The 27,657-nt window shown below is 43.6% G+C and overlaps 3 protein-coding genes across 5 annotated transcripts in view; 2 read left to right on the top strand and 1 right to left on the bottom strand.

Moving 5' to 3' along the window:
• Positions 1-11,581, top strand: part of ANKDD1A (ankyrin repeat and death domain containing 1A) — a 34,239-nt gene extending 22,658 nt beyond the window's left edge. For both annotated transcript variants that reach the window (XM_081965136.1, XM_081965137.1), the window contains 5 exons: positions 165-263; positions 1,358-1,453; positions 4,013-4,214; positions 7,877-8,008; positions 8,844-11,581. In XM_081965136.1, coding sequence (XP_081821262.1) covers positions 165-263; positions 1,358-1,453; positions 4,013-4,214; positions 7,877-8,008; positions 8,844-8,908 — 594 coding nt within the window. In that variant the 3' untranslated portion in view covers positions 8,909-11,581. The remainder of the gene's footprint in view (positions 1-164; positions 264-1,357; positions 1,454-4,012; positions 4,215-7,876; positions 8,009-8,843) is intronic.
• Positions 1-27,657, top strand: part of RASL12 (RAS like family 12) — a 326,560-nt gene that overhangs the window by 179,890 nt on the left and 119,013 nt on the right. The gene's annotated exons all lie outside the window — the stretch shown is intronic.
• The window catches only part of SPG21 (SPG21 abhydrolase domain containing, maspardin), a 31,060-nt gene continuing 15,147 nt past the window's right edge, over positions 11,745-27,657 (bottom strand). For both annotated transcript variants that reach the window (XM_081965139.1, XM_081965140.1), the window contains exons 4-10: positions 21,882-22,043; positions 19,750-19,830; positions 17,102-17,247; positions 15,562-15,670; positions 14,017-14,124; positions 13,103-13,243; positions 11,745-12,451 (exon numbers count right to left, since the gene is read on the bottom strand). In XM_081965139.1, coding sequence (XP_081821265.1) covers positions 12,326-12,451; positions 13,103-13,243; positions 14,017-14,124; positions 15,562-15,670; positions 17,102-17,247; positions 19,750-19,830; positions 21,882-22,043 — 873 coding nt within the window. In that variant the 3' untranslated portion in view covers positions 11,745-12,325. The remainder of the gene's footprint in view (positions 12,452-13,102; positions 13,244-14,016; positions 14,125-15,561; positions 15,671-17,101; positions 17,248-19,749; positions 19,831-21,881; positions 22,044-27,657) is intronic.

Genomic DNA, 27,657 nt, shown 5'->3' with positions numbered 1-27,657 from the left:
TTGTCCCCATGAGGTGCCAAAGATAGAAGAGAAGGCCTCTTGGAGGCTACAGGAAAAGCTTTTAACCAGATTTAAAAAAAGCAGTTTATCTCAATGCTAAGGAACGGATGCTTCTCCCGAATTCTTTGCAGTGGCTGATTTCTGATTCTCCTTTCTGCCTTCAGAGGCAACAGAGTCCTCTTCATATTGCTGCGGAGCACGGAAGGCAAGATATAGCTGAGTTGATCCTCATGGCTGGAGTGAATTTAAAATTAACCGATAAGGTAACGCCGCTGTCTTGCCTCTGTCTGTATGCATGGAATGTTACCTCTTTGCAAACCTGTGCCAGCCGTGGCTACAGGATTTTAGCATGAAGAGGCACAGAGGATGATTTAAAGGGAACTTACCAGGGGTGGTTTGCTCCCAGCATTACTGCTGGTTCAGTGCATGCAAAACGTTTGCACACGCACACACACACACGCTCGCCAGATGCGCACTCCGCACAAATAGGTCTGCGCGTGCACGAAACATAAAAAAAAGGGGAAAATTACATTGGTGCAATTACAATTTTTGTGCGCATGCGCAGAACCAAAAATCAAGATGGCGCCCCCGTAGGAGAACTGGATCGGGGGGTGGCAGGCCTGTGTGGCTGCTGCTTCCAGTGACCCAGGCCGCCAAAACCCTACCGGTTCAGCCGAACCGGTCTGAACCGGTAGCAACCCATCTCTGCAACTTACCTTATGCATCCCACATTTGAGCTACAAAAACTATGTTTTCCAGTTCGCACCCTGTCCCCATTTTCGTTGTATTTAAGTACAATTTAAGAAGCAATTTCATTGTATTTAAGTGCAATGACAATAAAGATTATACTTATTATATTTCTTACTGACTGGTGGAGAATGGAAGTGTTTGCATTCTTTGCAGTCACGCTAAATCTTTCCTTTCTCCACCGGTCAGTTAGAACTGAAGACGCTTCTTGGATGAGAAGCCAAATGTTTTCAAGGGGGGAATAAAAGCAAGAAAGTCAGTTGCGTTTTAACAAAACACCTTTGGGACAAGCATGACTTGGTTGATTGGGAATCTCCACAGACATTCAGCTCGACAGGAAAATATAAAATGCTTGCAAATTCCTCCATGCTTTAAAAACCACAGTATAAAGCTGGCATCTAATAATCTGCATGGCATCAGCTATAAAGATGTAATTTTCATCAGGCAAAACTAAATCTTTACTAAAAATGCAGGGACGAGTATCTATCGATCAGTGGAGGAAATACAGTCACGACATAGCAGGAGTTAAATATTTGCTGCCCATTAATTTTAAAAAGTCCCAAAGATTTGTCCTGTTCAACTCAGGGGATTTGTATATTTTTTTCTGCAGCAAGGAAAAACATCACTGGATGTAGCTGCTCGTGGGAACCACATCACTTTGGCTGATATGATCATCAAAGCGGATAGGTTTTACAAGTGGGAAAAAGTAAGTGGGCTTTGCGATTCTGAGGTGGCCGAATGAGGTGAAGGAAATTGGGGGCTGAGGTAATACGGGCCCCAAATGGAAAGAGGTTAACTGGGCAGAAGCACAAAATGGTTTTCGATAATAAAGAATAGAATGGAACGGAACGGAATGGAACAGAACAGAACAGAAGTAGAATGGAATGGAATGGAATGGAATGAATAGAATAGAATAGAATAGAATAGAATAGAATAGAATAGAATAGAATAGAATAGAATAGAATAGAATAGAATTCTTTATTGGCCAAGTGTGATTGGACACACAAGGAATTTGTCTTTGGTGCACATGCTCTCAGTGTACATAAAAGAAAAGATACATTCATCAAGAATCATAAGGTACAACACTTAATGATAGTCATAGGTTACTAATAAGCAATCAAATCATACTAGGAAACAAATAAAACAATATAAAATTTAAAGATACAAGCAACATGGTTATAGTCCTAAGTGGGAAGAGATAGGTACTAGGAAGGAAGAGAATAAGAATAGTAATAAAGTCTTAGTAGGTAACATGACAGTGGTGAGGAAATTATTTGTTTAGCAGAGTGATGGCATTCGGGAAAAACTGTTCTTGTGTCTAGTTATCTTGGTGTGCAGTGCTCTATAGTGTCGTTTTGAGGGTAGGAGTTGAAACAATTTATGTCCAGGATGTGAGGGGTCTGTAGATATTTTCACAACCCTCTTTTTGACTCATGCAGTGTGCAGGTCCTCAATGGAAGGCAGGTTGGTAGCCATTATTTTTTCTGCAGTTCTAATTATCCTCTGAAATCCGTGTCTGTCTTGTTGGGTTGCAGAGCCAAACCAGACAGTTATGGAGGTGCAGATGACAGACTCAATAATTCCTCTGTAGAACAAAATCAGCAGCTATTTGGGCAGTTTGAACAATAAGCTAAGTAGTTAATTGTGCAGGGGCGGTGGGGGAACCAAGCAAACAGGAAATTGTAGCTGTGGGATGGAGCTAGACGCAAAGAACTCATTGAAATTTTCTGTCAAAACTGGGAGAATTTCTTCAGAGGAAACCGAAACCCTGCAATTGTTTCTCAAGGACAGAAATCTCTCTTTGTGGCAACAGTCATGCTGCTGTTGGGAAAAGCCTAGGGACTTGATTGATCGATCGATTGATTGATTGATTGATTGAGCTACATGGCTTCCCATCTCATTTAAACATCTCTGGGAGGGTCACAACAGGTAAAAATGATCCAATAAAAAGGAAGGAAATATGAAAAGCCAGGGAGATCACAGAAGAGTGGGGAGAGGATGGCCAATAGTAGATGGGACATTTATTGGACATGCATCGCATGTCCATCTTGACATTCAATAGCTGCAAAAACATGCAGCATCTTTTTTTTTACCATTATCCTCTTTCCCTTGAATGTTTTTTTGAAAGACACTTTGTTGTCGTCAAATGGAGTAATAAGGTAGAACAGAATATTTGTAGCTGAGGGTTGAACTGTGGGGTCCTTGGTCCTCTCTGAGCTTGATGGATTTCTTGCAGACGCCTCATGACCCAACTGGATAACACCATCAGTACTAGACAGGAGTAGGGTTGATTCTTATTTTTATATGCAAAAGGCTTGTCAGTGAGGACAGCGCTCATCTCCGTTTCAAAGCCGAAGAGCCAGCACTGTCCGAAGACGTCTCCGTGGTCATGTGACCGGCATGATTAAACACCGAAGGTACACGGAACGCTGTTACCTTCCCACCAAAGGTGGTTCCTATTGTTCTACTTGCATTTTTACGTGCTTTCGAACTGCTAGGTTGGCAGAAGCTGGGATAAGTAAGGGGAGCTCACTCCGTTACGTGGCACAGGGATTCGAACTGCTGAACTGTCAACCTTTCTGATCGACAAGTTCAGCGTCTTAGCCACTGCATCTACTTAGCCCCTGAGCCAACCCTACCTAGTGGTTGAATCACTGTTTCTCAACCTTGGCAACTTTAAGCTGTGTGGATGTCCCAGAATTCCCCAGCCAGCTGGGAGTTGAAGTCCGCACAGCTTTATTTATTTATTTATTTATTACTTGAACTTATTAGTCGCCCCCTCTCCCCACAGGGACTCGGGGCGACGTACAAAAGTATTATATAGTGTACAGAGGAGGTAAGAATAAATAAATAAGTTACAATACTTAAAAAAGTTAAAACCCCAGTGAAATTAACCCTTAAAAACTAAAATTACAATTATCTTTAAGTCGCTAAGGTTGGGAAAAAAACTGGGTTAAATGAACCATGGCAAACCAGGTTTGTGTATACTGCCCAGAGGCAGATGAAGAATTAGAAATCCGTTAATAAGGATTATAACCCATTCCATGTTTGGATCTGTGGGGATGAGTTACTCCATGACTATTCCATTTCCCCACTAGAGGAGTTACAGGAATCAAATCTTGCCTGACATGACAGTGATACTAAGGGATTGTACTCAATCATTACACTAAGCTTGGGTTTGTTTTAACCACGGTTTATTGAATAACCATAAGCATCTGGGTTCGTAACATGAACCGTGAAGGAAATGGTGACCTTTTTTTTACAGGATAACCTCAACAGCGACTCTGATTCCTGGATAACAGAACGTTTAACTTTCAAGCAAGACCATCGGCTAGAAACGCAACATATCCGTTCAGTGATATGGCGGCTGGCAACCAAATACCTCAAGGCCAACGAGTGGAAGAAACTTGCACATTATTGGAAATTCACGGAGGCCCATATCCGGGCCATTGAACACCAGTGGACAGGTAGGTTACAGAGATGACCTTCCTCCCAGCTGCTGCTAAGTAGGAGTAGGAGACCAGGGACCAAGATCTCCATTCTGGTGGTTGCTGAACAGAGGTGGGTTTCACATAATTTTACTACCGGTTCGCCAAGCACCAAAAATGTCAACTTGCATGCATGCCCGCAGCTTAGAAAATGTGGCTAAATAGGACAGCATAGCGCCGGGGTGGGTAGGTAGGCCCACCCAGAGATCGCCACTACCAGTTCGTCCGAATCAGTCCGATCCGGCTAAATGCCACCACCGTTCCTGAACATTTGAGAAGGGTGCCATGTAGGCAGTGGTAGGATTCAAATAATTTAACAACCAGTTCTCTGCCCTAATGATCAGCTGGGTAGGTGGGGCTCAGTGGTCAGGTGACCTGGTGGGCGTGGCCAACTCAATGTCACTCAGGTCGATGGGCGCCTCGCCTTAGCTGTTACAATGTAATAAGGGTTAACCGGAGAGGCAGTTTCTGTAAGCAGGGCAATAAAGATTAGACTAGAAGCAACACCAGAATGTTTCCTTCCTGCCTTCCTTACAGGATTAGCCCTGTGAATTGGGAAAAAAACAAAATGAGATTTCTTCCAACAACCGGTTCTCCGAACTGCTTAGAAAGTTAACAACCGGTTCTCCCAAATAGGTGCGAACTGGCTGAATCCCACCACTGCATGTGGGGGTGAAATCCAGCAGGTTCTGACAGGTTCTGGAGAACCGGCAGCGGAAATTTTGAGTAGTTCGGAGAACCAGCAAATGCCACTTCTGGCTGGCCCCAGAATGGGGAGGGAATGGGGATTTTGCAATATCCTTCCCCTGCCATGCCCACCAAGCCACACCACGCCCTATCAAGCCACGCCCACAGAACCGGTAGTAAAAAAAATGAATTTCACCACTGGTGCCATGTCTACAGGAAGTCCTCAACTTACAAGCACAATTGGGACCAGAACTTCCACTGCCCAGGAGGACACTAAGTGAATCGTATCTGATTTTACCCCCCTCCCCCATTTTTTTTGCTGGTTGTTAAGCTAATCACTTCAGTCAGATGAATCATGCTATTAAATAAACTCAGTTTCACCCATTGACTTTGCTTGTTGGAAGTTATCTGGGAAGGTCAGACTTGGGGATCATATGCTCTTAGATCAGTGGTTCTCAACCTTCCCAATGCCGCGACCCTTTAATACAGTTCCTCATGTTGTGGTGACCCCCAACCATAAAATTGGTGTCTCGGTTCCTAAGAGCATCGAAAATATGTGTTTTCCAATGGTCCTAGGCGACCCCTGGGAAAGGGTCATTCGCCCCCAAAGGGGTCTTGACCCACGGGTTGAGAACCACTGTCTTAGATGCTGCACACGTTATAAATACATGCTGATTGCCATGGGCTTGAATTTTGATCTCGTGACCCCGGGGATGCTGCAACAATCCTAAGGGCAAGGACTGACCATGAGTGACATTTTTCAGTGCTGTGATAACTTTGAACTATCACTAAAACATATGGGTGTAAGTCCAGGACCCATCTGTATTATGAAGAGGGTCTAACTTTCTTAGAACATAGAATAGTAAGGTTGGAAAGGACCTTGGAGGTCTTCTAGTTCTGTGGGTGTGGCTTGGTGGGCATGGCAGGGGAAGGATACTGTAAAATCTCCACTCCCTCCCTACTCCAGGGAAAGGATACTGCAAAATCCCCATTGCCTTCACACTCCAGGGAAAGGATACTGCAAAATCTCCATTCCCTCCCCACTCCAGGGGAAGGTTACTGCAAAATCTCCATTCCCACCCCACTCCAGGGCAAGGATACTTCAAAATCCCCATTTCCTCCCAATCAGCGGGAACTCGGGAGGCAGAGAATAGATGGGGGCGGGGCCAGTCAGAGGTGGTATTTACCGGTTCTCCAAACTACTCAAAAATTCTCCTGCCGGTTCTCCAGAACCGGTCATAACCTACTGAATACCACCTCTGGTTTAGCCTCCAGGCGCTTCATCATCTTTGTTGCTCTTCTCTGTACTCCTTCTCGGGTCTTTCAGACAGACTAAAATAGCCGTAGCCCTGAGTTTTAAAAATGCAAGACTAGCATTTTGACTGTGAGACCAGCGCCGAAGGAAAACATCTCATGAAATATGAACGACGCGTCTGTTCCCAGAGAGGAGACCAAACCAAGAAGCAGTTTGCAAGAAAAAGAAGAAGTAAAAATCCAAAACCGCTTTGCTAGCCATTATTTCTCTAACCTGGCTGCCATCCAGTCCATATTAGAAATAGCTGGCTCAGCTGTGACCGGCTATTCATGTTTTTAAAAAAGCTGGACGAAGCATGTTTGAATTGGATTTTCTGTTCTCCCACCCCACCCCACCCCTGGGTTATGTGCGACCCCAGGCAGCATTTTTAAAGAGAAATAGAGCTGCATCGGTGAACGAGCCCAATCCTCTGGGGAAGCGGAAATTACTACTGTATTATTATTATTATTATTATTATTATTATTATTATTATTATTATTATTATTATTATTATTATTCGCATTTCTAAACTGCCCCCTCTCCCAAAAAGGGACTCGGGGCGGTGTACAGTCCACACAATAAATAACAGATAAAATACAGATATAACTAAAACTATAAATATACGTATATATATGTGGAGGAGGTTAAAATTAAGAGTACTGTACAGAAGAATAAATATGGGGCTAAAAGCCCTAAAAACAATTAAAATTAAAACATTACCCTTAAAATAACCAGATGAGAGTATACTACCAGGAGTTCATAGATGTAACATTTATAATTATGCCAATTATACTGTACTCCCTTCATCATCTCCAATTCAAGCCAGAAACTTCTTTTCAATGTTAAAAAAAAATCCCCAATGGGCAGCAATTGAAAACAGTTAGAGTAAATTAAAAAGATTTCAAACATTGGCAATTCAGCAAAAGCAGTGACATACTCAAAGACAAAGGATAGCTATGTTGGTCTCTAGCGGCACCTTTTCAAACTGTTCCATTTTATTAAAAGGCTGAAGCTTTCTTAAAACATATAACACAATTTGTTAGCCCGGAGGCTGTATCTGAAAACCACCAGCCTATTTACAATACAATACAATAGTAGAGTTGGAAGGGACCTTGGAGGTCTTCTTAGTCCAACCCCCTGCCTAGGCAGGAAACCCTATACCGTTTCAGACAAATAGCTATCCAACATCTTCTTAAAGACTTCCAGTGTTGGGGCATTCACAACTTCTGGAGGAAACTTCTGTTCCTCTGATTAATTGTTCTAACTGTCAAGAAATTTCTCCTCAGTTCTAAGTTGCTTCTCTCCTTGATTAGTTTCCACCCATTGCTTCTTGTTCTACCCTCAGATGCCTTGGAGAATAGTTTGATTCCCTCTTCTTTGTGGCAACCCCTGAGATATTTATCCGGATCTGGTCATTGTTTTGACCTAAATTTCACAACACCATGAAACAGACTCCTTGTCCTGGAAAAAAAAAAACCTTTTATTTGACTAATGTGAATTTCTAGCATCAAACTGCCTACAGTGCGTCATTAAGTGACATTGTTTGTGTCATTTGTTCTTGATGATGATGATGATGCCATGACACGTGATGTCGTTATGGTATCCATAATCCATAATCTTGGAATATCTCACTTCACCTGAGCTCTTCCCTTTTCGCCAGGCACCAAAAGCTACCGAGAACACGGCCATCGGATGCTGCTGATTTGGCTTCATGGGGCCATCATGGCAGGAGACAACCCAATCAAAGGACTGTACGAAGGGCTGGTTGGCATTGGGAGGAGCGACCTAGCAGGTATAGTGACTCCTTGGCCCTTCTCTTTGGTCTAATGAGCTAGTTCATCCCAGGATCAGCTGGATGAAGTCCAAGTCCAGCTTAGACACATACTGTGATGACCTGGGACAAGGCACAAAGGTCACACAGCCAGGTTCAAATTCCCCTTTAATTCTCCAAATGTCCCCTCAAACACACCTAGGTTCTTGGCAAGTCTCAGAGCAAAGCACACACAGATACACAGACACACACAGCAGCCTCTGGTTTCACCCAGCCCAGCAAATAAAGGAACATGGAAATGAGTCCATGAAACAAAGAACAAACAATGAGTCCACGAAGTCAGGAAGAAGGCACTTAGTCCACAAGTAAGGAAGAAGCAAGCAGTCCTGCAAACTCCAAATGTCTGTACCGGCACACCAAACTCTACCAATTCAGTGTTTGTTCCCGACAAACGCCCCTCCCCAAAGTGTCTTGTTAAATCTCAGTCCCCAGGTGTGCCTTGTGAAGAGGGGCAGGGCGCTCTTCTCCCGAGTCGTCGAGTTGGCCTGCGCTGTTCCCGCCTTCTCTCCACTCTTGGTGATCAGGGATCGGGGGGGGGGGGTCCTTGTTGATCACCTGAGCTCTGTCGCTTCTCATGTCCACTGCTTGCCCTCTCTCGGTCATCCTGCCCCCATTCCTACCTGCTAACAAGCCGTCCCAATCCTGAGGGGCTCTCGGCTGCCTTGGCCTGCTCCTCCCCACATTCCTCCGAAGCCAACAAAGCTGCCCCCTCCATCTCTATCACCTCTAGCTACACCGCGGATTCGGACTCTTCAGACGGGGCCATGACACATATGTATGTTTTCTCTTCCAACAGAAAGTATCCGGAAACAAGCGAATGCAGATTCGCCCGCATCTCCACGCAGGTGTTCAGCAATGTGAGGTCTTGAGGTGCTTTACAACATGGCTCCATGCAACTCTGCCAGAGGTTTCTTTCAGAACTTTGCATCCAAAGGACCACCATTTCCAAGGGCTTCTTGCCATCTTGAATGGCAACCTTTCCAATCCAGGTCAGGTCGACGTAAACCGTTTTACTCTAAATCACAGCAATGCATCTGTAGGGCCTCAGTTGGAGAGAAGGGGAAATAACGGGTTTTACCCTCCTCCGCTGCCCCCCCGAGGTCTGAAACAAGGTCTAAAGCTGACTTTACAAGGGATGTTTATCTGTTCTTATCATTGCCATACGATCCCATTAATCTAATGTTTATGGAGATTCTTGGCCAGCCCATTGGCTTGATATCTGGAATAACTCACAACGAAGAGGTTTACACCTCTTTGTACATGTCCTTAATTGTGAAAATCTCATGGTGAGGTTTATCATCCATCCAGCTTCTTGTTGTCCTGGGTTGTAGTAACACAACGAATGCCTCTAAAACTCTTGGCTACACCTCACACCACAGCACCGGATTGCAAACCAGCATTGCTAAGGACGATCATTGCTCTGGTGCTAATAAGTCCCTCTTTGGTCCAGAGTTAATTTGTTTCTGTCCTATTCACTTTGCTATCTTTGTTTTCCAATTAGGAGTTCATAAAGGCGTGTTTCCTCCAATGGAACCTTATCCTAAGAGCATGCTTCGTAGGCAGACACATGGTCAGAATGTTCTGCAATAATCTGGCAGTTCGACTTTGGATTAATCCCAGTTTCAAAAGTTGTGCCATGTTTACTTTTTGAGTGACTGTTCAAAAAAAAATTGAGAAGCCGAGATTTTATGCCTCTTCCTCCCAACACTAGATAAAGGTAAAGGTTTCCCTCGTACATATGTGCTAGTCATTCCCGACTCTAGGGGGCGGTGCTCATCTGTTTCAAAGCTGAAGAGCCAGTGCTGTCTGAAGACGGCTCTCTGGTCATGTGGCCAGCATGACTAAACGCCAAAGGCGCACAGAACGCTGTTACCTTCCCACCAAAGGTGGCACCTATTTTTCTACTTGCATTTTTTACCTGCTTTCGAACTGCTAGGTTGGCAGAAGCTAGGACAAGTAACGTGAGCTCACTCCATTACGTGGCACTAGGGATTCGAACCGCTGAACAGCCGACCTTTCTGATCGACAAGCGCAGCGTCTTAGCCACTGAGCCAACATGTAATGTAGCCCTAGTACTCGTGCAGAGTTGGGCTACACCGAGGTGACTATTCCACTCTACTCGTTTGCATGGGGAAATTTTCCAGTTCAACATTTCCTAGAAAATCACCTCTTTTCATTCTAAGTCACTTTCACTTGGATGAACGCCTTTTGAAAGCTCTTATTTGGATAAACATCTGATGATTGTAGATATCACAACATCCAGCTCTCACCATGGATTATAGCAGAATGACCCTCTCAGACACAACGAACTCTTTTGAGTTCCCACAGTATGTTCCACCTAGTTATGCTCTCATGTGCTGTATTAACTGAACCATAAGCTTACCCAAGGTGAGCCATCAAGCGAAACGTAACTGTGGTTAAAACTGGCCACAATTAGAATGGAACACACTTAGATCTGCTAGCTTTCACTAACCTGGTTCAGAGTGCTGGGTGAACAATCAAGGGATATATGTCATCTGGAAACAGAGCCAAAATTACAGTTGCACTAACACTCCAAACAGCGCAAGGTCTCACTAATACAACAGCACCTCAGGTCTCTATGGAGGCCTGGCAACTTCTGCTTCAGTTCACCGCATCCTTTCGTTGAACATGGCTCCAAATTTGGATGTCCACATCTGGGGAGAACAGCTGTCTCAATCCATATGACATTTAATGCTAGGTGGCTTAGGAATGCAAGGGGGAGAACCATTCTACCGTGTCTGCCAACACTTTTGTAGTCCATTGTTATTTTTTTTTCATTTTATTTATCTCAACTATGCACACGGAGCTGGCTAGGGTGGCTGGCTGGCTTCTTTGCCTCTGTGTCTGGCCCTTTTCAGCCTTGGGTCATTCCCTTTGAGGAAGAGATTTACACACCAGCTGGCCCTACGCTGTGATTTGCCAGAAAAGGCAATGAGCGAGGATACAGCTCTGAGATTGGTGCCTGGAGGTGCATTACACACTTACTCTCTTTGGGCATTGGTTGCTCATCTCTGACGAAAAGGGAAGGCAGGAAGAAGTTGTTCTATGTCATTTCCTGCACTTTGAAGTAGCTTCTGTCCAGGTGATGGATGATACCAATTGCAGGGGAGAAGCCTGGGACTGTTCCCAGCCTCCATCATTATTTGCTCTGATCCCAAAGTCCTGGGGAAGATCCCGGGGCCCGGGATTCACTCCCGTTTCCAGTTGTACAGATATGCACTTTCAACTTCAAAACAGTTGTTTTGTTTTCACCAGTTCCGACACGACAGCGTTTTATCTACGGACAGTACACTTTTCTTAAATATGTCATGACGTTTTTGTATTTTTAAAAGCAATGTCGAAACATCTGGTTTTCAAATAAATGGTTTCCCCCCCCCCCTCTTGCATAGTTCGTTTGTTTCTAGCTGCTGAAAACTTGGGAACGGTCACTTTGTAGAAAACCTGAATCATTTCAGGTCTCAATAACCATCTCCAACTTTCAATGAATTTTAATCTCCAGGAATTTTGAACAGCACAACTGAAAATTCTGGGGATCCGTCTAATTCTAATCTAACTGGAGGGCTCCAGACTACGCAGGATATTACAAAATTTGTACCAAACTCCAAACCTTAAAGGATGAAGCAAAGCTACTACCTTGCAAATTGTTAACAGCAGAATAACTGGGGTCCTCCCCACGCCCAGTTAAAATTTTATTCAAAAACAAAAGTACGATAGCAAATAAATTTTACAAAAAAAACCCCTTTGATTTCAAGTCATTAAGCGGCAACAGTATATAAAGAAACGTAACAGCAACATTGACACTTCCAACAAAGTTTAAAACTAAATATTCAAATTATAAATGAACGTACAGACATCTGTAATTTGTTCATAATAGCCCCTCTCTGCATGGAGATAATAGATTTGTGTATATATATATATATATTAAAAAGATTTGTTCCCCGTTAAGAGCACAGTAATGAAGGCTTTGGTACTAAAAGTTTTGTCTCTGACAGTTGCATTCGTTTTGTTTTGTTTTCTTTATAACAAGTCTTCCAAAGTTGCATCTTTAGCTTTTATTATCCAAACTTAGCGTGTGAAACAGAAACGGGAGCGAGCGTCTGTAGCCTTATTTCATGTAACGAAATCCATCCAGCCGACTTTTAAGGACCCAATTCTAACCAGTTTAGTGGGAAAGAGAGAAAGACAAGGAGAAGGTCAGATGTGATTGGGTAGGACATCTGCCAACAAGGAAAGAGGCGAGGCCCTCCGATTGTCCAATTACGATGGTAGTTCTTGTTCGTTGCTAGATTGGAGGTTGGCTTTCTGGACTTCTAGCTCTTCTGCGCTGATCATGGAGGGGTCAATAGCAGCATATCTGGTCCCATGAAACTGAAGCAAGTGTATCTATAGGACAGACGGACAGAAGTAGAATCCATTCATTCCTTGTTTTCCCCCTCTAAACCATAAAACATTGACATTGACTTTACTTTCACCCGTGAGGGAGGAAACTCTTCTTCAGAGTTGCCTGAACTGTGAGATGGTCAGATGGTCCAGGTCTATACCGTATTTTTTACTCCACAAGACACACCTGCCCATAAGACGCACTCCTGTTTTTGGCCTCTGCGTGTCCTGTTTTCAGCCTCCGTATGCCCTATTTTCAGCCTCTGCGCTCCCCATTTTTGGACTCCGCGTGTCCCATTTTTGGCTTCCACAAGCCCCATTTGTGGCCTCCACCTGTCCAGTTTTTGTCCCCCACCTGTCCTGTTTTTGGCTTCCACATTCCCCATTTTTGGCCTCCACGCATCCCGGGGCGCATGGAAGCCAAAAACGGGATGCGTGGAAGCCAAAAAGAGATCTGTGGAGGCCGAAAATGGGGTGCACAGAGGCCAAAAAACAGCTGAAGGGTGGGGAGCGGTGGGTGGGTGGGGCTTTGGCAATATTTGTTCCATAAGACGAACAAACATTTCCCACTTTTGGGAAAGAAAAAAAGTGTGTCTTATGGAGCAAAAAATACAGTAAATTGGATGGATGGATGGATGGATGAGCAGGACTTACTTGGATATAAAGATTTACTTCAGCACTTCTGCAGAGATATGGGAAATTGCCTCCTGTTTTAAGATGAGCTCTCCTGGCGTTGGGATACAATTTATACATCTCTTCCTTGGCTTCTGTAGACAGGGCACTCTGATCAAATACCTAAAAGTCAAAAACAGCATCAGCATGAGTTTTGCCATACCTTATCATTGAGCCCGGGATCTTTCCCTGAAAGCAGAAGTTCTCTCCTTTTTTTTAACAGATTAACAGAATTGAAAGGGACCTTGTAGGTCATCTAGTCTGACCCCCTGCCCAAGCAGGAGACCCTACACAATTTCTGACAGATGGCAGTCCAGTCTCTTCTTGAAAGCCTCCAGTGATGAAGCTCCTACAACTTCTGTTCCATGGGCTGATTGTTCTCTCTGTCAGAAACTTCCTCCTTATTTCTAGGTTGAATCTCTCCTTGGTCAGTTGCCATCCATTATTCCTTGTCTGGCCTTCAGGTTCTTTGGAAAATAGCTTGACCCTCTCCTCTCTGTGGCAGCCCCTCAAATATTGGAAGAAGGCTATCATGTCTCCCCTGGTCCTTCTCTTCACTAGATTAGCCATGCCCAGTTCCTGCAACTGTTCATCATATATTTTAGCCTCCAGTCCCCTAATCATCCTGGTTATTCTTCTCTGCACTCTTTCTAGAGTCTCAACATCTTTTTTATAGTGTGGCAATCAAAACTGGATGCAGGACTCTAGGTGTGGCCTTATTAGGGCTTTATAGAGTTATGTTATCTTTTATTCCAGAAGGTCCCAACGCTTGCAGGAAATGGTGCAGGCGCAACCACCACAGTTCTCCGGGATTGGAGATTCCCCACAAATCAATACTCAGCCAAACCGGTTTCATCTCATGTTTATCAGCTAGGAATACGCCCAAGATTGCTCACGTCCATGATGGTGACAGGGACATCTCGGATTTTATGAGGTTCAACGTAGGAATTCTGGCAATTGAGAGTGAGTCTTGAAGCCAGCTCGCTCTGGCCCAAAGTTTCCAGCTGTCCGATGTTAAGAAAAACAAAAAACAAAAAACCATCAATTTGGGTCTGAAATCTGATGACCAAGAAATAGAACGCAGAATACCAAAGTTGGAAGGGATCTTGTGGTCCTCCTAGGACCGTGTTTTCCCCAAAAATAAGACCGGGTCTTATTTTCTTTTGACCATTGAAATAAGTGGTTGGCCTTATTTTCGGGGAGGTCTTATTATTTTTGAGGTGCAGGAGGCAGCGAGCGATAATAAGCCTAATTGGGCTTATTATCCAGGGAGGTCTTATTTTCGGGAAAACAGGGTACATACATACAGGTAGTCCTTGACTTACGACCACAATCGAGCCCAACATTTCTATTGCTAAGTGAGACATTTAAGTGAGTTTGGCCCCATTTTACAATCTTTCTTGCCACAGTGGTTAAGTCAGGGGTGTCCAAACTTGGCAACTTTAAGACTTGTGGACTTCAACTCCCAAAATTCCCCAGCCAGCAGAGCAGGGAGTTGAAGTCCACAAGTCTTAAAGTTGCCAAGTTTGGACACCCCTGGGTTAAGTGAAGCAATTAAGTTAGTAGCATGGCTGTTAAGGGAAACTGGCTTCTCCCTTGACTTGCTTTGTCAGAAGGTCGCAAAAAGTGATCACATGATCCCGGGAATTGTATGACCCCCAAGATTCACTTAACAACCACGGTGATTTAGGAAACACTGCAAAAAACGGTTATAAAATCGAGTCTAGGTATGTATTGACTTGACTTATGGCCGCAATAATTTATGACCGACCATCATCAATATGAGCCAGTTGCCAACCATCTGAATTCTAATCATGCAACTATGGGGATGCTGCCACGGTCGTTAAGTATGACAAAACAGTCAATAAGTCATTTTTTCTCAGTGCCGTTGTAATTTCAAACGGTCACTAAATGAACTTGTCAAGATTTGATACGTACTCATGCTGCTTTCACTTTCAACAAACTAGGGGGGGGGGATTGGAATGTGGACTGTAACCATTAAGCATTCAGCCTGTGAGAACCAAGGTCACTTCAGCAGGCGTTTGCCAGATCTTCTCATAACGATACTGTGACACTTAATTGGACAATGTGACTTGCACTAATTGGAGGGAGGGAGGACTCTATACTTTAAATATATTGAATTGCATGGGAATTAGCCAGAGTTGGTTTTTCTTTCATTCTGTGCCGAAATGATGTCCTCAATAAAGTTTTGCATTAAGAGATCGGATCATTTCGATAGCGCTTGCTGGGTTGGGTTCCATCAGTAGGAGCATTGACAGAAGTGTTGTAAGTCAAGGCCTACCTGCCCACGCGCACACACAACCTCACTGAACAGAAAAGGGAAAAAGAAAAGAATATTCAAAACACCCAGTATTTTGCTATTTCCTGGACAAACTTCAGAACACCATTAAGCAACCAACTTGACCGTTATGGATCTTTACCCTATCCACCATGAAATCAATTCCGTCGGCCATTTCAGGATCTACGGGACCGGAGGCAAAATTCCCAAGGACAATTTTCTTCAACATGAAAGCGGGCAACAACCAAAAGCTGGAAAGAGAGAGGAATATAAAGGTAAGTGAGGCCTTCAAAGTTCAGTAGAAGCCCCTGCATTGTGAAGTTAAACATAAAAAGATCTCTTTACACACAGCCTCTGCTTACCTGATCTCACAATGCTAGGAAAGCCGATCTGTCCATCTTCTAATAATTCCCAGATGACTATTAAACTATCCTATCCATTATTGTAGACAAAGACATCCCTTGCATAGAAGGTTGCTAGAGTTTAGGCTGGTATTGGCCACTTCAAGTGTAAGCGACTACTTAAATGTTGAACATCACCACTGAGTAACAAAGCTTTCTACTCTGTGACTTTGAATTTTAAATTTCTTTTATTCTTTTCCTACTTAGCTGAATATGCATAATCTAATGGTGGTGACTTTGTGTTGCGCAAAATTGCCATGTTGTATGGTTATACTTTGAGGTCTATGGCAGCCCCGACAAAACGTTTCTCTCACAGGCTAACAAGTCCAGCGGGATGGAAGATGAGTAGTGGTCTCCCCTATTCATCTCGCCCCCTGCCTTTTATCCCCAGAGCTAGGATGGGGTTCTTACATCCCAAGGATCACCAGATGGAGATCTGCCGATGTCATCCAGTGGTGTTAGGAGGCAACCAATGGTTTCTTGTGGCGAATTGATCACTCTCTGTAGTCCCTTCCTGTCCGCAGCTGTTAAATCAGCATACCATACTATCTGTTGGGCCTGCAGTCATATTCGTTTAGGATCTTTGACCTGCCACACCTCTGCACCTGACCGGAACTGGATGGGTGGAGATGCCAGCGTGGCAGTGGAAGATTGGACCATGTGATGGACTTGTGGGTGTGGGGACAAGATCATGAACTTTCAACTGGGTGGGAAACTCAGGAAGCTTTCAGATTCAGGTTTTCCACAGATGTGCCAACATGTCTCTCTTAATAAATTGGAAGTTTGAGGAAAGCTCTGCCTTGGACTCCGATTTAATTTTGGATGATATTTGGAACGCTGACACTATCATGCAGTATGTGAGGACACTTTCTATCGTGGACCAATAGAAAGAGGTCATCAGCCGTTGTTCCACCTGATTTTTTCCCCAGGACTCTAAGAAAATGAAGTCTCTGTTGGGCCTTGCCAATCCCCAGGGACGTGTTGTTTTTCCAGGTGAGATCTTGACTAATAACCATCTCCCAATGGGAGAGATGGACAAATATGCAAAATGCTTCAAACTGAAAATCCCCTTGAAAGGAAAGGAACCAGCATCCGAATCCTTCGTAGTAACATCAGATCTGAGCTTCCACCCACCTTCCCTACTTCCAACAAGAGACTCTTACCCTCATTCTGCCCAGCTCCAAACTTCACAGCCGGGATGTTCTGACGATCATCTAACTGGGTTTTGTCTCTTAAAAAATTAAAAAAGTCAAGAGTGGATTTATTGAACTGGCGTCTCACCTATTTGCTGTCCACGTCTGATTGAAAATCGAGGTATCGCTGAAAGAGTTGCACAGAATCAAGGACTGGACTCGGGGGGATTTGTGGGTGTACTCGGCAAATTTCTGAGCAAGGAAACCTCCTAACGAAGCACCAAAAAGGTGAACCTAATATCAAAACAATGAAAGAAGAATACCCGTGATTATTTTTCTTTTTATCGAATGCATTTAACGGTTCCAAGCACTTGGAAATTACCCTATTTTTCAGAGTATAAGATGCTCCGGAGTATAAGACGCACCTTAGGTTTTGGAGAGGAAAATAAGAAAAAAAAAAATCTGCCTCTGCCTACCAGCAGCCATCGGTATTCATCTGGCTAGCGTCCTGTCAGTGTGTGAGAGAGTTGAGGGCTGCTTGGAAACGAACAGTAATTGCTGTGTGAGCAACAAGGAAGGAGACAGCCAAGAGCCTGGGCGTGGCTTGTTCTGTACTAAAGCTGTATGCTGTGCTGATATCTGAAACTAAAACTGAAAGAGAAGCTTCTCTGCTCTGCTGAACTACCACATTGGTATTGTATATTTACTTAATGTGTTACACATTATATAAAGAGAAGTTATTGAATCCTGCTGAAACTTGTGTGTGCTTTCTGAATGTGATTGCTGCTGCAAACTCTGACAAGTCCTTGCAGCAAATAGCGAACAGCCAGGTCAGCTTCAGCACATTATTGCAGCCTGATTCAACATGAACAGCTGATTGGCGGGTGGATCGGAATACCCCCAATCAGCTGTTCCAAGCTGCAGGGGTTGCCACAGACCATCGCCTCTTCCTGCCTCGCGTTTTTGGCTACATTCAGTGTATAAGACGCACCCAAATTTTCTTTAAGGGGTATGTGTGTGTGTGTCTTATACTCCTAAAAATATGATAGATCTTTTCCCACCTACTGACAATTTCAATTTCAATTTATTTGTGCTTCTAGACCGCCCCCTCTCCCAGAAGGGACTCGGGGCGGTGTACAGTCCATAGAGAATATCACAAAAATACAATAAAAAATTAAATATGTACAGACGAAGAAGCAAGCAAAAAACATTTACAGCAGGGATCTCCAACCTTGGCTACTTTAAAGACTTAGGAACCATGTCTGGCTGGGGAATTCTGGGAGTTGAAGTCCACAAGTCTTAAAGTTGCCATGATGGGAGACCCCCCGATGTATAGCAAATTCGGTAATCAGATTAAAGTTTCAAGAGAATGGACTTTCCAATTAATCTCTCAATTCCATTCTATAATCCCTGTCATCTCCCGTTGGTTTCCCCCATCCGCAGAAATGAATCATTTCAAATAAAAACACTTCTTCCCTGTCCATTCAAAGTTTCTGAAGTTTATCAGTTATGATGTAGCACAGCTGTCCTCCTAGAAATGAAACAACATCTGCTTGGTGAAAATACGTTCATTTTATCAGTAAACAAACCCTGGATCTTACATAAATGCCCTTTTAAATTGATGTACACTTTAAAAAAAAAATCATTTATGCAAGCATCGGTTCAGAAGCTATGTTTTTAAACCGTTATGCTAAAATTTAAGGGCAGGCAGAATGTTTTGAATCAAAGCCTCTTAAATTTAAAAGCCCCTTAAATTTAAAAGCCCGTTTCAAACGTAAGGCAGGCGGCTGCAGTATTTGGGATGCGCTTTCCACTCGAAATAGCTCTGTTTCAGGTGAGGAACGCTCTATTTTGGGCTTGAAGTTCTATTAAAAGTAAGAGTCTGTTTTCGTACCCTTATAAAACAGGGGTGTCCAAACTTGGCAACTTTAAGACTTGTGGACTTCAACTCCCAGAATTCCCCAGCCAGCTGGCTGGGGAATTCTGGGAGTTGAAGTCCACAAGTCTTAAAGTTGCCAAGTTTGGACACCCCTGCTTATAAAACGTGCCTTTGGTTTCAAGTCTGTCACAAGAAAGACAGAACAAGTATTGCAAGATGCTCCACTTTTTTCAAACATCAGTTTTCTGCACAATTGTTAATATTTTTTACTGCTTTTGATCCTACTGATCATAATATTGTGCTTGCCTCTGTACATCACCTAGTAAGGGGACAGTTTAGAAATCGGATAAGGAAACAAATGCCTAAAATTAATCTACTAGTCCTGTGATGGTGAAACTACAGCAGGCGTGCCAGAGATAGCACACACAGCCCTCTTTATGGGCACATGCGCCGTAGCCAGCTGCTCTTCTGATTTCCATGCGCACTGGCCAGTTGATCTTCACGGGTGCTGGAGTGCCTGAAAACGGACAAAAACCAGGCCATTTTCAGGCTGTTTTTGGGTTGTTTTATGACCCGTCTTTGGGCTACATTTCTTCTTCGTGGGCGCCAAAGTGGCCAGCTGGTCTTTGCAGGTGCTAGAGCGCAAGAAAACGGCCTGAAAATGGCCCGAAAAACAGCCCAAACTGGCCAAAAATCAGGCATGCGTGTCAGCCAGCTGGTCTCCGTGTTTCTGGCACTCAAGCGCACACATATGCACATATCTGCACACGCATTCTGTTTGGGCACTCAGTGCTGAAAAGTTTCACCATCACTGTACTAGTAACTCAGTAGGGACTAAGGAGCTTCTCTTTCGGTTAAGCCAATGAACGTGAATAAACTCTAGGCTTTTTACCTAACATTTTATTGTAAGCACTAACTTTATCCAGTTGTAGATGATCTAATAGCTTCCGGAATCCATCGCAGAATTCAAAGATCTCCCAATAAACTGGATACTGTAACTAACACGGTAAAAAGAAAAGAAAAGAAAAAAGACAGAGGAAAAGATGCAGTGTACCATTACAGAAATTTAATTGCAACTCGGAACATTTTCGGCTGATAAACTTGGAGCAGAGGCATAATTGCATCTTAACTGGAGAAATCCCACTTTGAAGAAAACCCCTTAGATCCTATTGCTCTTGGATGCCTTTACTTGCAGAAGTTAGTTGGATTATTGACGGTTTTCTTATTGATTTATCTTCATCTAAACCATCTCCAATTCCAAACCATCTCAAACTCTTAAAATGGGGAAATCTACTGATAATTGCAATTTTTTTTTTAAAAAGTGAGTCAATACTGTAAGCTTCAATTTCACAAGTATGCTCATCAGTATTGTTTTTGTGGACTCCAAAGTCTAAATACCGTATTTTTCTGAGTATAAGACGCACCTTTTCCCCCCTAAAAGAGGCTGAAAATTTGGCTGTGTTTTATACTCCGAATGTAGCTTTTTTTCCAGCCCTAATGAGGCGCTAATGAGTAAAGCAATCTTCCCTGCTTTGCTTGCTTTCTCATTGCTGCTCCCCCCAATGATCAGCTGTGCTTTAGAAGCTGTTTTTTATGCCCACCTACGGGGTAAAAAGCCCACGCATGCTCAAAACCAGCAAACTTATGTGCTGAGGCTGACCAGACTAAGGACGCTAGCCAGATGAATACCTGGTAGGCAGACTTATTTTTTCCTATTCTCCTCCCCAAAAACTAAGGTGCGTCATATACTCTGGTGCATCTTATACTCCGAAACAATACGGTATATAAATTTAAGACATTCTAGTCTAAGGGTAAAGGGTCCCCTTGCACATATGTGCTAGTCGTTCCCGACTCTAGGGGGCGGTGCTCATCTCCGTTTCAAAGCCAAAGAGCCAGCGCTGTCCAAAGACGTCTCCGTGGTCATGTGGTTGGCATGACTAAATGGCGAAGGCGCACAGAACGCCATTCCCTTCCCACCAAAGGTGGTCCCTATTTTCCTACTTGCATTTTTTCGTGCTTTTGAACTGCTAGGGTGGCAGAAGCTGGGATGAGTAACGGGAGCTCTCTCTATTATGCGACGCTAGGGATTCGAACCACCAAACTGCTGACCTTTCTGATCGACAACCTCAGCGTCTTAGCCACTGAGCCACCGCATCCCTAGTCTAAATCTAGACAAAGACTAATATAAAATGTATTGAGGTGGCAGAACCGCCCTACCCAAATAGGGGTCAAAAGAGGAGAGTAAATTATTGGTAAATTGCCAGCCCTTCATTACTGAGGGGTAATACTCCTTGTTCCAAATATACTACGGAGGCTATGCAGCCGCAGAATAAACTCATTTCAAATTCAGATGGGCTCCAGTGCTCCAGCTATGCTCAGGCCCAGCAAATAAGGAAGGCATCAGGAACATAATGAAGCTTTACTGGTACTCTCCTGCCACATGGGCTCAAAGGACACCAAGTGGGACTGGAACAAGCCAACCAGAATTCAAAATGGCAGCCACTGATTCAGTCACTGGGGACTGCTGGGTACAAGAACAAGGGAGGTGTGATTGAGTTAAGGTCTTGCTGATTTGGTATACAGGTAGCCCTCGACGTACGACCACATTTGAGCCCAAAATTTAGGTTGCTAAGTGAGACATTTCTTAAGGGAGTTTTCCCATTCGATGGCAACATCTTGCTACAGTTGTGAAGTGAACCACTGTCATTGTTAACTTAGCATGGCCATTAAGCGGACCTGGTTTTCCCCTTTGTTTGTCAAAAGGTCACAAAAGGGGATCGCATGACCCTGGGACGCCGCAACCATCCTAAATATGATCCAGTTGCTAAACGCCCGAATTTTGATCACGGGACTACGGGGAGGTTGCAACGTTGTACGCGTGGGAAAAGGGTCCATGTCCCTTTTTCCAGCATCGTTGTTAACTTCGAGCGGTCACTAAATGAACGGCTGTAAGTCGGGGACTACCTGTAGTGCATAACCCCAAGCCTCTGCCCCTGCCTTGAAGGCAAGTTCAAGAAACGGAACACGGTCCGGTCTGAAGAAAACTCACAGCAATGACTCTGTAACCCCATCCAGACAGGGCTAGGATCTGTTGAAAGAAGACGTCCGCTGTTCCGCTGACGGGTGGGAGAAAGATGAGGGGGCACCGGATATTCCTGGGCCCTGCGTCGTAGAGCGACCAAATCTTGCTGTCGTCGTCATCTACAATGATCTGCAAAATAGGCGTCAGAGAGGACCAAAAGGTGATTCCTTTAAGCCAGGGGTGTCCAAACTTGGCAACTTTAAGACTTGTGGACTTCAACTCCCAGAATTCCCCAGCCAGCATGGCTGGCTGGGGAATTCTGGGAGTTGAAGTCCACAAGTCTTAAAGTTGCCAAGTTTGGACACCCCTGCTTTAAGCAGTCGTGACTCTCAGCAAGTACAACTGAAGACCGACAGGGCTGCAAGAAGCCAGAAACAGAGTGGAGTTCAAAACCCTAAATGTTTGTTCCACGTCGCCTAGGTACAAGAATCTGATGTACTAATTGCTGAAGACCAATTGGCACTAAGATGAGGGTTAATGGAATTGACGGAGAGCTGGACTGAGGTCGGTCGTGAGAACTTGGAAACTCATCAAAGAGAGGAGCAACCTGGAATCTAGGAGAAACGTCCCAACGTTTCTGAGGACAATTAGCCAGTGGAGGTTTTTAAGAAGAGACTGGAAAGTCACTTGGCTGAGATGGTATAGGTTCTCCTGCTTGAGCAGGGGGATGGACTAGATTTACAGGGGTCTCCAACCTTGGCAACTTTAAGCCTTGTGGACTTCAACTCCCAGAATTCCTCAGCCAGCTTTGCTTTGCTGAATTCCTCAGCTTTGCTGGCTGAGGAATTCTGGGAGTTGAAGTCCACAAGGCTTAAAGTTGCCAAGGTTGGAGACCCCTGGACTAGAAGACCTCCAATATCCAGAATATTCTATCCTATCTTATCCTATTCCCTATTCCAATCCCATTCCATTCTATTCCTTCTTATTCCTATTCCATTCCTTCCCATCCCATCCCAATTCTATTCCTATTCCGTTCCTATTCTATTCTAACTAATGATGTGTTTGATCCTGTCCTCGGGCCCCGATTGGTCATCTCTTACAAACACCTAACGTCACGTTTAATAACACCATTAAATGGTACCTAGATCTTATTTTGCCTACTTCTCTCTCATAACCGGAAGTATTGTAATCATAGTTATCAGTATCATCACATCAAAAAAAAAGGGGAGGGGAAATCCCATCGCTGTGCAAAACATCAGGAGGAGCCCTTTAGCATCTTTCCCAACTAATACCGGATTTTATTAAAAGGCATAAGCATTCGTAATCACTTGGTACCATAGACCAACAGGTCTCTCCTAGAACAGAACACAGAACAGAACACAAAACAGAGTTGGAAGGAACCTTGTAGGTCATCTAGTCCAACCCCCCCAGCCCAAGCAGGACACCCTACACCATTTCTGACAGATGTCCAGATATAAAAGAATTGATGGGTTGTAAAAGAATCGGCTCGGATCACCTTAGATCCAATCTCACCACTTGGGAGTGGCTCCAAAAGAATTCCCACTACAATTGTATGTTAAAGACTCTTGTGGCAAGATGGGAAATATTGCTGGGGAGATGGCAAGAAGCACATGGCAAGATTGTGGCCTACGATCTCCGGCAAACTTTCTGATGTGTGGGCACACACTTGGGTGAAATTGAGCTGGTGCCAGTACATTCGCAGCTCATGTGTTCCCAAAGCCTTCCTCACAAAAGAGGGTTTTTTTCATTGTGCCACGTGATAGGTAGGGCACATTTACTTCTTGTGAGTATCTTCATTATATTTCTCTTTTAATAAACTGACCACATTTTGCCCTCGAAGATTGCCAACGCCAAAATTAAACCAAAATTAGGCTGGGGTGGGGGGGTGTTTAAAAGTACAATGACTATATATGTATACTTTTTTGTTCTATTTTTCTTATCTTTAAAAGGAGAATTTATGTTTAAAATTAAATATGTACATTGAAAAGGGACTATAAATACCATCAACATAAAATGGAGCTTGCTCAGAAGCTGAAATACACCAAGCAAACAAGATGAAGAGTGGGAAGAAAAGGAGAGAGGTAAGGGAAGGAGAGAGGGATAGGAGATAGGAGGGGGGAAGAGGAGAAGAGAAATGAGGAGTGGAAAGGGGAGAGAGGAGTAGGAGAGAGGAAGGGGAAGTAGAGAAGAGAGAGGAGTAGGAGAGAGGAAGGGGGAGTAGAGAAGAGAGAGGAGTAGGAGAGAGGAAGGGGAAGTAGAGAAGGGAAGGAGGACAGAGAGAAGAAAGGAGGTAGGGAGGGGGGGAAGAGAGAGGGAGAAGAAAGTGAACGCATAAATATAGTGTATGGAGAGCAGAAGAGTCAATAAATAAGTTTGTTTCTTTTTCTTTTGGGGAATTGATGGTAAAATGAATTGATGTAAACATTTAATAATACAATACGATGTTGGCTATGTAATAGTATACAGGTGGTTATATATTATGAAAAATAAAAAAACTTTATGGGAAAAAAAAAGCTTGCCAACGCATGTTGACAAATATTTGCTTGATGGACAGGCTGACCCATCCTTCCCAGCCTGGTACGGCCAAGCCCATGGGAGCGGTAGTCGAATAAAGCCTGAAGACCCAAGGATGAGAAAGATGGAACAGGTAGTCCTCGACTTACAACACTTCGTTTAGTGACCGTTCAAAGTTACAACGGCACTCTTAAAAAAAGTGACTTATCACCGTTTTTCAGACTTACAACCACTGCAGCATCTCCAGGATCAGGCAATCAAAATTCAGGCGCTTGGCTACTGACTCATATTTACGACGGTTGCGGCGTCCCAGGGTCACCCGATCCCCTTTTGCGACCTTCTGACAAGCAAAGTCAATGGGGAAGCCACATTCGCTTAGCAACCGTGTTTACTGACTTAACATCTGCAGTGATTCACTTAGCAATGGTGGCAAGAAAGGTCGTAAAATGGGGGCAAAGTTCACTTAACAACCCTCTCATTTAACAACATAAATTTCGAGCTCAATTGTGGTCGTAAGTCGAGGACTGCCTGAACTCCTACAAGGCAGGAATGTCTCCATTCAGAGAGAGGCTTCCAAGAGGCTCCATTCAGTTGACATCAGTATTACTATATTTTGCGTAGGATAAGAGAACTTTCATTTAATTCCTCCCACTTGCTTCCCAAAGGAAATTAGACAAAAAAAGAACCTTGTTTGCTTCTATTATCCTCCTCTTGATGAATATAAAAAACAACCCTCCTGTTTAAAATGATATTATTTGGGGAAGAGGCTGGTCATCTTTTTCAGATAGAGACACTTGTCACTTCCGTCTAATCTGGAGGAAACAGTGAAGTTGTGAAATAAAAATCAACTGCTTTTATAACTGAAAGCCACAATTTTGCCCATTCAGGTCACACCAACCTGCCAATCCAAAGAGCAATCCACGGTCTAGACAGTATCTCATTATCTCACGACGTTCTGTAGCACAAGGCACGAAAAATTAAATTATTACCACCTACAGAGTGCTTTTCCAATGGGTTTGCAACGGTGTTTTAAGGATTTATTGACTTCTTTGCATCTGGCCACAATGACATATCAAGTTTATCCTTTATCCTGCATTGTTTTTTCCCACCCAAGTGTTCTGTGTTTTTTTTTTATCAAAACAACTACAATTCAACAGCAACAAAAACTAACGTAACCCACTGAAGCTTGACTTCCGCTTGCTCTTAGAAGCCAGTGATCACATGGGCACCGAAACCGTTCCACTTTGAAAGCGAAGATATTAAGAAACAAACAGGCTTGAAATAGTAACCCAATTCCCCCCCCCCCCCAGCTGCCAAACTGCTGCTGCTGTCACTGGCAAATCATAAGTCTGAAGGCACAAGAAGGTTTCACCCTCCAGGGTAGATTTAGAAAAGTCTGACTTCCTTTTCACTGAATAAGGAAGTCCCAAGCTCAATGGACATTTGTTCTCCACCTCAAACCGTTTCAGCAAAAAAGCCACCAGAAACTTAATTTTCATCCTCGGTAGCCCCACGAGAGCAATTCTACAAATATGCCCCGCTTGTAATTTTTTTTTTAAGTACTGTATTTTTCAGACTATAAGATGCACCATGATTTTGAAGAGGTAAATTAAAAAAGAAAGTTTTTGCGCTCTGCAGGCCTCCCAAACCCTCTGAACACCTCGGTTTATTGGGGGGGGGGGGACATGCAGAGGGTTTGGAAGGCTTTCAGAGCGCTCCTGGGGGCTGGGGCAGCCAAAAACCAGCAAATATGGCCAGTTTTTTGCCCTTCCCAGCCCCCACGAGCGCTCTATAAGCCTTCCGAACCCTCTGCCCCCGTGGTGGATTCCGGGTGGTATGGCCTGGTACGGCCGTACTGGTAGTATCTGGGAGCAGCGGACACCATATCGGTACAGTGGCTCATTTGGACCACCCACCTGCCCGCCCGCGTCCCATAACTGTTTATAACGCGACCAGCCAAGACTGCTATCATGTCACCCCTAGTCCTTCTTTTCATTAAACTAGACATGCTTAATTCCTGCAAGCGTTCTTCATCATATTTTAGCCTCCAGTCCCTTAATCCTCTTCGTTGCTCTTCTCTGAAACAAAGTCAACTCCTCTAAAAAGCGAGTCAAGGATAATATGCCCCGGTACAAATTAAGCAGCAGCTGCCAAGAAAGATACGGAGGTAAATAGCAAAATCAAATGTGTTTTTTGTCATGCAAAGACAAGTATTTGCTTAACTAGCTGAACTGAATCAGATCTTGCTCCATAGTTCGCTTACTGCTAAACACAAATCCCAAATCCATGTTTGCTCCTCTCTGAATTACAATTATTAGCCAAGAACAAACAAGGGAGATTCCAAACGGGAGGCCCATCATACGAAGATCACGTGGCACGCAGGGCTTTGCCCTTCACTTTAGATCTGTTTTCCGAGATTCTGTCAAGTGAGAAATATAAAGAGAAATGCGACTATTTCTCAGACAGGATATACAAATAAGTGTCATAGGTTCTGGAAACAAAAACACATTTTTTTTTGCAAATGTTCAAACTTCAGGTTATATGAGCACAGAATACTTGAGAACTTTTTGGTACAATGTGCTGAAGTCCCCTATTTCATTAACCTTTTCATTATTATGCCACAGTATTAGCTCCTAGCTGTCGTTTCTCTGGAAACCTGGGAGCGTCCTTATCTCGCTCAACGCAGGATAAATTAAAATGTTCAGGCAAGCGACTGTTTGAACAGGTACAGCAAAATAGAAGCTGATGCCTTTCTTGTATTGTTGAGCTAGTTCTAAAGTTCAGATATTTTACCTAAAATCCAACTGAAATGTTTACCTGTAAGGTAATCTTGCTCTAGTCTGGAAAAAAGATGATTTAGAAGTTCACTTTAGTATTGCAGTACCCTAAAAACTTAACAATCGGTTTAAATTTCCGTGGATTACTTCTTTTCTTATTTATTTTGTACTTATATTTATTGAGGATAACGACTTCTTCTCCAGCAAATGAATAGAGGATTATGCCATGGTACAAGGGACGATTTTTTTTTAACCTGAAAGTAAATAAATTGTTTTTTAAATGAAAAAGATTCCTTCGTATTTTTTTCTGAACGTGGCCATAGAGACTAATGAGATTTTCCTCTCTAATCTTGCTTTTTATAGGGGGATTATCTTTAAATCAAGGTCACCTTCCTTATGAACAAATAAAAACACTCTCAACCTGGCACATCACATGTTTCTGTTGTCCGGAGACATTTCATAAATATACATCACTGAGATACTGCAACATA

Source organism: Natrix helvetica (assembly GCF_964273705.1).
Source record: "Natrix helvetica genome assembly, chromosome: 12".
NCBI classification, from domain to species: Eukaryota; Metazoa; Chordata; class Lepidosauria; order Squamata; family Natricidae; genus Natrix; species Natrix helvetica.
The sequence above is the reverse complement of the archived record's forward strand: the minus strand, read 5'-3'. Positions and strand labels throughout refer to the sequence as shown.